At 48.3% G+C, this 12,209-nt stretch overlaps 1 protein-coding gene across 1 annotated transcript; it reads left to right on the forward strand.

The window, feature by feature from the left end:
- The first annotated feature begins 416 nt into the window (after positions 1-416).
- LOC147221885 (sodium- and chloride-dependent GABA transporter 2-like) lies at positions 417-12,049 on the forward strand. The gene is made up of 15 exons (XM_086167801.1): positions 417-502; positions 607-896; positions 2,948-3,082; positions 3,152-3,292; positions 3,537-3,624; positions 5,772-5,904; positions 8,073-8,207; positions 8,282-8,385; positions 8,589-8,713; positions 9,896-10,008; positions 10,101-10,238; positions 10,319-10,421; positions 10,611-10,711; positions 10,797-10,967; positions 11,603-12,049. Exons 2-15 carry the CDS (start codon positions 701-703, stop codon positions 11,705-11,707), a joined length of 1,788 nt encoding a protein of 595 aa, XP_086023927.1. The 5' UTR covers positions 417-502; positions 607-700; the 3' UTR covers positions 11,708-12,049.
- Positions 12,050-12,209: the final 160 nt, after the last annotated feature.

Here is a 12,209-nt window from a genome sequence, read left to right on the forward strand (position 1 = left end):
TTTGGGCCAAAAAGACAAATTCAAATGAACTAAACGAGGGTCGCGGGGTGCAATCCCTTCTTTCGCCACTAGGTGTCGCTGTTTCGCAGAAACCAGAAACTTCCACTAACATCTCCTTCCCGCAACTTCACCTCCATCACCCGCACATCTTCCCGCAGGTTCACGCTCATCGCCCGGTGATTCGATCTTCAGGAGGAGCGGCTGGAAGAACTTTCTGGAAGATCCAGAAATGCTGTTTTTGAAAGATGCGAGATGATCCTCCACCTGTGATCATCTGCAGGCGCTGGAAGGAGGAGGAGCGGGAGATGTCGGGTTCGATCGCTCTGCAGCCACCTGGAAACACACACACACACACACACACACACACACACACACAGAGAGACACACACACACACACACACACACACACACACACTCGCAGGGTGAAGCTGCAGCACCATCCCTGGCTGGGTGGAGCTGCAGAGCCGCTCCAGGTGGAGCAGCCAGTGCGGGGACGCGCACGGTAAAGAAACACGCCCGCGCTCCACGCCCCCCCCCACCACGCCCCCCCACGCAACCCACCCATCCGATTTTTTTATTTTTTTTTCCTTTGCACCGGGGGTCTAGAGGTCCCCCTTGTGGACTGACACAACTCGCCGAAGCTCCGTTTGGTAACGTCCAGCCCCGCCAGTCCCCGCCAGTCGAGTCGTACCCGTGCACGATGGCAGCCGTGCCCTCCGAGCGTCTCTGCCCCGGCGGGTCCACGCAGCCTCCCCACGCAGGGACCCCCACGCCGGGCGTGAAGGAGCGGGGCAAGTGGGGCAGCAAGAAGGAGTTCGTCTTATCCGTGGCCGGAGCCATCATCGGCCTGGGGAACGTCTGGAGGTTCCCGTACCTCTGCTACAAGAACGGCGGCGGTGAGTCCCCGTGCGCGTACACCTGTGCGCGTCACCTTTTCACCGGAAAGTGCCCGTGACGTGCACGGAAAGAATTCAGGAAGGAAAAGAAAAGAAAGAAAAAAGTTTTAGGAATGATAGGGCTTTCAAGAGCGAGAAGGTCTGAAGGGAACCCCCCCCCCCCATGTGTGTGTGTGTGTGTGTGTGTGTGTGTGTGTGTGTGTGTGTGTGCTCTTCAGCCTGACATGAGGAGCACACACACACACACACAACCTGGAGGAGGTCAGACGTGGATGAAGGTTGAGTTCTGCATGGGTTCCCCTGCGTGGCGTGAAGGTCACCTCATCTGCTGTGAAGCCCATGAGATGTGACAAGTTGTGAGAAGCTGTGAAAACACACACATTCTCCAGCTAATCCCGCTAATTTGGAGATCCTCCGCGGGCAGATTTGGAGATCCTGGACCTTCTATGAACTCCATGTAAAGTGTCCATCTCCTGACCGATGGGGTCGTTGGAAGAACATCTGCTATCGAGATGTTTTTACGTGATGTTTGCAGATGATGTTGCCATCTGTAGTGACGGCGGGGAACAGGTGGAGGAACATCTGGAGAGGTGGAGGTATGCTCTGGAGAGGAGAGGAACCAAGAGAGAAGATATGTGTGGAGATGGAGATGGTGGAGGCTTTAGGCTACTCGGGGTCTCCAGAGAGTTTGGAGAAGATGTGAAGGGAACAGGTGGAGAAAAGTGTCAGGGGTACCAGGAGATGGAGAAAGGAAAGGTGGAGGAGACACTGGTGAGATGGTCTACAACAATGACAACAACCAAAAGACAGGAGGCAGAGCTGGAGGTGGGAGGGATGAAGATGCTGAGGTTCCAGGACGGACAGGATCAGGAAGGAGTCCCTCAGAGGGACGACACATGTTTTGGCAAGAAGGTCAGATGGTTGGGTCAGGTGTGTGACGGACACATCGGTGGACGGACGCTGGAGCTGGAGGTCTAGAAGAAACCAGAAGGTTGATGGACGTCATAACAGTGGATGTGAAGTTCAGAGGAGGAACTAGAGAATAGGGTACAACGGAGAAGGTCTGTGCAAAGACCCCTGAAGGGAAAAGACCAAAAGAGAAGTGTGTGTGTGTGTGTGTGTGTGTGTGTGTGTGTGTGTGTGTGTGTGTGTGTGTGTGTGTCCGGGGGGGTTCCAGATTAACAATCCATGGTTGTCCTGTGGTTGTGGAGGCCCAGGAGATGGAAAGGTTTAATATGGGCAGCTGACAGGTCATATTAAACCAGGTATGACTTCCGTCGGCGAGTCGCCCCCAGGGAGCAGCCAAGCTCGGGTAGACTACCCGCGGCATGCCGAGGATTTCATAAGCGCCCCGCCGCTCGCTGGTTCCTCGCCAAACTCTGGAGGGGCGGAGCCTAACGGAGGCATTCTTGCTGAGAGACCCAACAGGAGGTGGCTTCCCGCCCCCTTCCTCGGGCTGTTCTCCTCGCGCCCTTTGGGGTTGTAGGGAGGGACTGAACCTGAACGGGACACAAATCCGCTCCCGTTGTATTTGCTTAAAACGTGTCCACTACACTTTCCACGCAGTTCTGGACCAATAGGAAGCCGGCGTTTGCTGCCGTTTGGCGCCGTGGAAAGTCTGGACGGATCCAGGCGGGCGGCCTTCTGCCTCGACCAGGAGAGCGATAGGGAGGCGAGGGTGCTAATTCCAATAGCGCTAACAGCTACACGCTACAATCATAGCTTTGATATTCATGAAGAAATTACGCTGGTGGACGCCGCAGTAGGCTAGGGAGCCTGAGGAGATGTAAGCTTAGCATCATGCGTTGGACAGAGGGGCATCACGGGATGTCCCTCAGCAGAGTCACGCCGATGACAGCGTAACCAGGGGCTAGGCTAATGCTAACTATGCTAAACCGGTGGCCCTCGAGTTCCTGGGGTCTAGTTGGACACCTTGACAGAGGAGATTCAGGCCTCTCGTCACCAGAGAAGCTGCTAGCAGTGGTTAGCTCCTCCGCCCTTGTTCAGGGACTCAGGGGACGTCCGTAAGAACACCTCTTTCTCACCTTCAGGTGCCTTTTTTATCCCATACGTCCTGTTCCTGGGAACCTGCGGCGTCCCCCTGTTCATCCTGGAGACGGCGCTGGGCCAGTACACCAGTCTGGGAGGGATCATGTCCTGGAGGAAGATCTGCCCCTTGTTTGAAGGTACAGGGAAGCCGTCCGGGAGGCCCCAGGGGGCCGGAAGCACCTCGTAAACCTGCTTTTTGTTTTCAGGGATGGGGTACGCCAGTCAAGTCATACTTTTCTACGGATCCATAAGCTACATGGTGATTCTAGCCTGGGCCTTCCTCTACCTCTTCTCCTCCTTCTCTGGGGAGCTACCATGGGCCACCTGCAACAACACCTGGAACACAGGTGCCCAATTCTTACCGGGTTCCACTTCCTTTCTAGGATATGTATGTCTTCATATGTGGCCCTGTGATGGATCCAGGGTGGACCCTGCCCCTCGCCCAGGGGCGGCGAGGACAGGCTCCAGCCCCTCCTCGACCTCGAGCACGGGACAACAGCGTAGATAATGAACGACTGAGCGTTCACCACTGTATACGGGACATATGCCGGGTATGCTAACCGATGCTCGCGTGACACTGATGTATTCCAGACGCCTGCGTGGTCCTCAGCAACAACCTCAGTTCCACCAACTGGACTTCCCCTGTCAACACGTCGTCATCCGTCATCGAATTTTGGCAGTAAGTTGTTCTGCCGGACAAACAGACCACCCTTGTCCGTCTCGCCCCTTTTTCCCCGAAGTGTAGATTTTTATTTTTTTGTGATTGATTTAAATCAGATTTGCTTCGATATAAAGTCTAATATAGAAAAAATGTTTGGAAAGTGAGAAGAATCCCTGGAATCGCGAGCGCCCCCTACTTTGAGGCAGGAGAACTGCGTGCCTCACTTAGTGGCTCTCAGCAGCTGTTTTCTGATCGCTCAGCACAAGAAACTCGTAACGCGCATGCAGTTGTTGACAAATTGGAAACATAGTTCATCCAGCAAAATTGTTGAAACATTTTAATTGTGCCAGCAATCCGGTCTTAGTGCAGAGCATGCTAGCAGTCAGCAGTCATTGCACCGTCTACGGTGAGGCTCAACAGTCGGCAGCCTCACCCCAAGTCTCTTCTCAGTATCTGAACGGTAAATGAATTTTGAATCAAAAATACCTTCATAGCACAAATGACTGATAAATATAACCTTTACATTTTTTTTTTTTATTTGACAATTTTTTCAAAGTGAGGCACATCCTCTCCTGCCTCCCCTGACTGCGCCTCACTGATTCCCAGTCACATTGACCCCCAAATCACATTTTTGAGTTTCAAATATTGTCGGGAGGAGGAAGTTCTCAGCTTCGAAAACACCCGTATTGTGTTTTTACTGCATTTGAAGTGGCAGCGTATCGTTTTTTTGATCCCGGCCCCCAAAGAAGGAGTCCCAGTTCACCGCCAGTCGGTGTTAAGCCTTGCGTTTGGAGCCTCACCAACTCATTTGTCGTTTGTCAGGTTTTTTTTTTTTCTAATTAGACGACAGACATCTAATCTCTGTTTGGCTTCAACAAATGTTTGAAAGTCAAGTTGAATGACATCCTGGCTCCCGTCCAAAGCCGACTAGAAAAAGTTCAAATACGCTCCATCACGCCGCCGCTGAAGCTCCAGATTTCCTGCCGTGTCCTCGATCCTTCTTGTCGCGGTTTTTGAATGCTTCTTTGTCAATCGGGGCACATTAGTGCCGAAATGGCGGTTCTGCGCGGTATCGTTAAGCTTTTGCAGCTTAACTTGCAAAACTTTGGAAGTCCTCAACATCTGTCAGATTTTTTTTTTTTTTTCCCCAGCTTCACCTCAGGGGTCAGAAAAGAAATACTTTGCAAATAAATACCATAAATAAATAGTTGTAAATGTGCATTCGGCATCGGCCTTTCCTTTTGCGTCCGTTTTCGACAGCTGACGTTTGATTTGCAGACTCGTGTGCCTGCCTTGAATGACATATGATTAAGTGATTAATAAAATAAAAGTGCTGCAGTTTTAGTCCATGCACGAGGTGAAACTACAAAATTCCAAGTTTCAGTTAATTAATTCCAGTTAGTTTCCAATTAATTTATTCCAATGAATTTCAAGTAAATTAGTTCCAATTAATTTCCAGATAACGGATTTTAAATAATTTCCAGTTAATTAATTCCAATAAATTTCCGGTTAATTAATTCAAATTATCGTCCACCTAATTAATTCCAATTAATGGCCAGTTAATTCGTTCAAATTAATCACAGGTTAATGGATTTAAATTAAATACAGGTTAATTAATTCAAATTAATCACAGGTTAATGGATTTAAATTAAATACAGGTTGATTAATTCAAATTGATCACAGGTTAATGGATTTAAATTAAATACAGGTTAATTAATTCAAATTAATCACAGGTTAATTAATTCAAATTAATCACAGGTTAATGGATTCAAATTAATTACAGGTTAAGTAATTCCAACGAATACCCACCGAATTAATTCAAATTAGTTTCCAGTCAATGAATTCCAATAAATTTCCGGTTAATTAATTCAAATTATTGTCCACCTAATTAATTCCAATTAATGGCCAGTTAATTAGTTCAAATTAATCACAGGTTGATGGATTCAAATTCATTACAGGTTTATTAATTGCAATTAATGGTCACCGAATTAATTCCAGTTAATAAATTCCAATTAGAGTCCACCTGGTTAACTCGAACTAGATTAAATTCCAGTTAATAATTAGATTCCACCTAGTTAACTCCAATTAAATTCCAGTTAATCTTGCAGGGTCAGGGCGTGCAGTGTAACGCCCGGCCCTGATCCAAACCTACGTTGTCTTCCCAGAAGGCGAGTGCTGAAAATATCCACGGGTATCGAGGCCCTGGGGAGCATCCAGTGGGATCTGTCCCTGTGTCTTCTCCTGGCCTGGATCATCTGCTACTTCTGTGTCTGGAAGGGAGTGAGATCTACTGGAAGGGTAAGAGCTGCTGGTGGAGTCGCGTCATTCGTCAGTGGGGGAAGCGGAGAACGCGAGGTCAGCTTGTCCATCCGGAAGCTGATTCCACTCAGGACGCTTTCCTGGGTGGAGACTCCATGTTCTCCCCGTGTCTGCGTGGGGTTCCTCAGGGTTCTCCGGGTTCCTCCCACCGTCCAAACACATGCGGGAGGTTCAGTGGAACCCCTATGTTGTCCAGATGCATGAATGGATTTCTCCATGGGAAGCGTACTTTCTGGACTATTGAGCGCACCTGAATATAAGCCGCACCCGCTAAAAATAACAAAATAAATCCATGTGTACATGGATTGATTGTTTATAAATAAATGTACATTAAACATAAATCAAAAGTAAATGAAATATGAATAAAAATAAAATTAAAATTAATAAATAACATATAAATAAAAATGAGGAAATAAATCTATGCGTACATATATAGACCACACTTGTTTATAAATACATGTAAATAAAAATCTAAATAAAAGTAAATAAAATATGAATAAAAAAACAATTAAGCTCAATAAATAACATATAAATAAAAATGGGGAAATAAATCCACGTGTGCATATAGAGGCCGCCCTTGTTTATAAATAAATGTAAATAGAAATAGAAATAAAAGTGAATAAAATATGACAAAAAAATAACATATAAATACAAATGGGGAAATAATCTACGTGTGCATATATAGGCAGCACTTGTTTATAAATAAATGTAAATAAAAATCTAAATAAAAGTAAATAAAATGTGACCAAAAGAAACCATATAGATAAAAATGAGGAAATAAATCTATGTGTACATATATAGGCCGCACTTCTTTATGAATAAATTTAAATGAAAATCTAAATAAAAGTAAATAAAATATGACAAAAAAAAATAACATATAAAAAAAATGAGGGAAAAAATCTACATGTACATTTATAGGTCACAGTTGTTTATAAAGAGATGTAAATAGAAATATAAATAAAAGTAAATAAGATATGAATAAAAAATTCAATTAAAATAAATAAATAACATATAAATAAGAATGAAGACATAAATCTACATGTACATATATAGGTGACAGTTGTTTGTAAATAAATCTAAATGAAAATCTAAATAAAAGTAAATAAAATAAGTATTTAAAAAAAAAAGAAAATAATAAATAATATATGAATTAGAAACTAAAATAAAAATGGAGAAATAAATTTATGTGTACATCTATAGGCCACACTTGTCCTTAAATAAATATCAATAAAAATATCAATAAAAATAAATAAAATACGAATAAAAAAAATAAAAATAAAACAAAATAAATAAGATATGAATAAAAATGAAGAAATAAATGTATGTGTGCATTTATATACCGCACTTTTAAGTCGCAGGTGTCCATGCAGTAACATGAGACCGTTTTAATTAAATGCACATGAAATAACATCAACGTTATTTGAGCCGCAAAAAAAAACCAACTAGCCGCTTAAAGTCCGGAAATGACGGTATGTCTTCATGTAAATGGTTGTTGTTTTGCTGTTGGGGTGAAAGTTGCATGTCTACGTGACGCATGAATGGATGAGCGACCGGTTTGAACTGTGTCACCGGTTGTCCGATTTCAACTCGTCTCTACTCAAAGGAACTCAACCGACCGCCCAAAGGTGTAGCCTATCCTGCGGTTTGCTATGTTAATAATGGGACGCATTTAATGCCGGCCACTCCACTCGCTCGGCAACACCTGGGCAGGCTAGGAGGACCGCGGGATTCGAACCGGAAACGTTAGATTTCGAGGACGAGCCCTCGGACTCCCGGAGCCGGAAACCTGGAGGAAGAAGGGCGCGAAGAAGCAGGCTGGACCTCGGGGTATCTGAGCATCCACGTCGCAAGAGAAGGGTAAACCGGGAGCATCTGACCCGTCCAAAGTCCCGCTGACGACCCAGCTTCCCCTTCCCACGCCGACAAGAACACAACGAGAAGGTTCCCAGAAAACGTGCGTTTTACATCCCCGCAAACGCGATTGTGCTTTTTCAGCCGTCTGAAGAGAAGCGGGAGTAAGCCCGGGTACAGCCGGGACGTGTCTGGGCCGGCGGCCGGCTTGTAATGAAGAGGAACATGTTACCATGGTGTCGAAACACGAGCGAAATCATTATGAAATGAGGTGAACAATCGTATTCCCACCTCAGGCTACCTACTTCACTGCAACCTTCCCCTTCGTCATGCTGGCGGTGCTGCTGGTCAGAGGGATGACTCTCCCCGGAGCCCTCCACGGCATCAAGTACTACCTGTACCCCAATCCTGCGCGGTTGGCGGACCCACAGGTATCGGCCGTCCATCTCCTCGCCCACGGGCTTTGCCGCGGAGCACCGACGGGTTTATTTCTCCGGGCCCGCAGGTCTGGATGGACGCGGGGACCCAAATCTTTTACTCCTACGCGATCTGTCTGGGATGTCTGACGACTCTGGGGAGCTACAACAAGTACAACAACGACTGCTACAGGTGAGCCAGTCGGGGAAAAGGAAGACTGGGTCGACTTCAAGCCCGATTGGTCCGTTTAGCGCGGGCGCCATTGGGATTCCTCTTTTGTACCTTCATGTCTTTGCTACCGAGAGCCGAGCCTCCCGGATGTAGATGAAACGCCCGACCGTGCGTCCGTTCGGACAGTTGACGTCCTTTTAGGATGACACGCTTCTGATTCGCAGGGACTCCTTCTTCCTCTGCCTGTTGAACAGCGGCACCAGCTTCACCTCCGGCTTCGCCATCTTCTCGGTCCTGGGCTACATGTCGCAGAAGCAGGGCTTGGACATCTCTCTAGTCGCCGAGTCCGGTAGGATTTCCCACGTTTGAATGTTCGGCTATGTGTCGTCTCGTCTTTCAGCGCTTCTGCGCTTCTTCTTTTCCCCGGGTAGCTCCGTGAAGTCCTCTGGAGAAAACCGCTGTATGACTATCCATGTTGGTATTCACTGTTAGTTTTGGTAACCCGTATGGTAGTTAGCCTCCGCCGCTAGCTGCTAGCTTGTTTGTGCAGGCCTTTTTAGAAGTACCGTATTTTCACGACTATAAGGCGCACATAAAAGTCTTAGATTTCCTTCAAAATGTGCAGCGCGCCCTGTGTGTGTTGTTGTTGTAAGGCGGACGCAGTAGAGACACCATGAGAACGTCAAAGGGGGAAGTGTGGGCGTTGATTGTATTTTAGGAACAGGTATGAGCGTTATGCAGAACATCATTGGTTTGAAAACCCTGAAAAAATCGCAGACAAACACATCCAGCCCAGCCACATCACTAACATGGAGGAGGTGCCGCTCACTTTCGACATCCCGGTGAGTCACTGTGGAGAAGAAGGGGACCAACACGGTAGCGAGACACACAACGGGGTACGAAAAGTCTTCTTGGAGACCACAGTTTCACTAAGAGTGGAAGGCAGCGCCCGGCGAGTTACGCCACAATTTGCGAATAGATTGTAGATGCTCGGGCTAACGTGTCTGCCGGCACTGTTGTTCCAGCTTTCGCAAAAGCCGGCATCATTTCTGTGGAAAGCGACTCTAACAGTGAGGAAAATGAACCCGGCATGTTGGACGGAGATTTAGCGCAGATGTTCAAATCAGAAACAGAGGATGAGGACTTCCGTGGGTTTGATTGATGACGATTACCGGTAAAAAATGTGAAAACCAAACTCAGTTTTGCTCCCACTCCATTTTTAAAATATGCACACTTGTATGCTTGTGTGTGTGTCGTTGTTGTAAGGCGGACGTAGTAGAAGACACCATGAGAACGTTAAAGGGGGAAGTGCGGGCGTGGATTGGATATAAAACCCGCGCCTTATAATCAGGCGCGCCTTATATACAGTAATGGCACACATAACTGAGACTGCGCCTTTTAGTGCGGTGCGCCTTATGGTCGTGAGAATACGGTACTCCCTGAACCCAACGTAGTACCCAAAAGTACCAGTGTTGGTACCTGAGATGTCAACAAGGAGGTCGGTTCACGCTCCTCTGGTATGGCCCCGCAGGCCCGGGCCTGGTCTTCATCGTGTACCCGCAGGCCGTGAGCCTCCTCCCGTGGCCTCAGGTCTGGTCCGCCTGCTTCTTCATCATGATCATCCTGCTGGGAATCGACGGTCAGGTCAGCCGACGGCCCCCCACCGCCCCCAACGCCGCCTCCTTCGCCTTACTATCCCCCGTATGAAACTCCACGTCTTCTTGGTCACCCATCAGTTCGCTGGCCTCGAAAGCATCATGACCTCCATAACGGACGCGTATCCGTCCCAGACGCGACAAGGATACCGGAGGGAGATTATTCTGCTGGTGATCTGTCTCGTCTGCTACCTGCTCGGCCAGTTCCTGGTGTCGGAGGTGAGACGCCAGGAGGGCGAAACCTCCCCTCTCTGTCCGGATGTCCGCCGTCCAAATCACGTCGTCTTCTTCTGTCGTAGGCCGGAGCGTACGTTCTGCAGATTTTCGACCACTACGTCTGCAGCGGACCCACTCTCCTTCTAATGGCGGTCTTTCAGTCGGTGATTATTGGATGGATTTACGGTAAGTGTCGCTGTCAACCGGTTTTCCGTGCCGCTGCGCTCCCTTGCGTCCGGCAACGGCGTTCACCAAAAATCATCGTCGAATCAGGGGGTTGTTTCATTTCCCAAAACAGTAATGCAAGCGACTTCACGCTATGCTAGCTATGCTACATGTGAGGCAGGAGCACTATAAGGTTTGCCTCTGTCCCAGGTGCTGAACGCTTCTGCGGCAACATCGAGGACATGATCGGGTACAAACCCCTGTCCCTGCTCAAGTACTGCTGGCTCTACATCACCCCTGTCGTCTGCAGCGTGAGTGTCCGAAGGGACCCGGAATGATCCTCGTTCCGGCGGGACGACCTCCCGGACCATCTGACCGTGTGTTCCCCCTCCAAAGGGCACACTGGTGTTCCTGCTCCTGAGGTACAGCCCGCTGAAGTTCAACAACTCCTACATGTACCCCTGGTGGGCGTACTGCATCGGCTGGTTCCTGGCCGTGTCCTCCCTCGTCATGATCCCCGCCACCATGATCTCTAAGCTGGCCAGAGGGAAGGGGACTCTGCGGCAGGTCAGCGCAGACGCCTTTCTTCGCCTTCCTACACCTTCCTTCGCCTTCCTTCACCTTCCTACACCTTCCTACGCCTTCCTTCACCTTCCTACACCTTCCTTCACCTTCCTTCACCTTCCTACACCTTCCTACACCTTCCTTCACCTTCCTTCAGCTTCCTACACCTTCCTACACCTTCCTTCGCCTTCCTTCGCTTTCCTACACCTTCCTTCACCTTCCTTTGCCTTCCTACACCTTCCTTCACCTTCCTTCGCCTTCCTACACCTTCCTTCGCCTTCCTACACCTTCCTTCGCCTTCCTACACCTTCCTTCGCCTTCCTTCACCTTCCTACACATTCCTTCACCTTCCTACACCTTCCTTCACCTTCCTTCGCCTTCCTTCACCTTCCTACACCTTCCTTCGCCTTCTTACACCTTCCTTCACCTTCCTTCGCCTTCCTACACCTTCCTTCGCCTTCCTACACCTTCCTTCACCTTCCTACACCTTCCTTCGCCTTCTTTCACCTTCCTACACCTTCCTTCACCTTCCTACACCTTCCTTTGCCTTCCTTCGCCTCCTCTGGCCGTGAGTTCTCCCCGCCGCCGGTGTTCTCCTTCTCACGACGCCCACGTCTCCCCTCCTCCCGCCCCCACAGCGTCTGAAGAAGAGCTGCCAGTGCGCCCACGACCTCCCGGCGTCGGCGAAGGAAATGACGAGCGTCCGGTCGTCGCCGCAAGCGACGGACGGAAGAAACATCTGAAAACTTCTCCTGGCTTCTTTTCCCGAATGGTGGCCAGCGTGCTGGCTGTCAGCTGACTAATATGGGTGGGGGGTGCAAGCATTTTTTTAATACACTATTTTTTAGTCTAAGAGTGGCAGTGCTTTTACTGTCGTTGTTTTCCATATGAGAAGTGAGATGTTCTTCGAGGGGCTGCTGAGGAGCATCCATACCGTACTCTATATTTGATAAAACACCCATTTGGGGGGCGTCACTTCTGATTCCCCCTGTGAGAAAACGTTAAAACCTGTTATTTTAAAGGTGGAGTGAATTCCTTTCTGAAACAGCTGTCTTTTATAAATTGTTTTATATTAAATTCTTTTGTTGGCTGCAGGATTTTCTTTTATTTTCCCTATCCAATCAGGCTCTGCTCTTTAGTCCCCAGGCTTCCCGCACTCCTGTGTGTGTGTGTGTGTGTGTGTGTGTGTGATCCAGCTCGTCTTGCCTCTCACCACAGGAACGTTAAGAAGCGTTGTGGTAACTG

The sequence above is a fragment of the Fistularia commersonii genome, chromosome 21, assembly GCF_037954325.1.
Source record: "Fistularia commersonii isolate RoL2024-O1a breed Wild chromosome 21, RoL_Fcom_v1.0, whole genome shotgun sequence".
Taxonomy (NCBI): domain Eukaryota; kingdom Metazoa; phylum Chordata; class Actinopteri; order Syngnathiformes; family Fistulariidae; genus Fistularia; species Fistularia commersonii.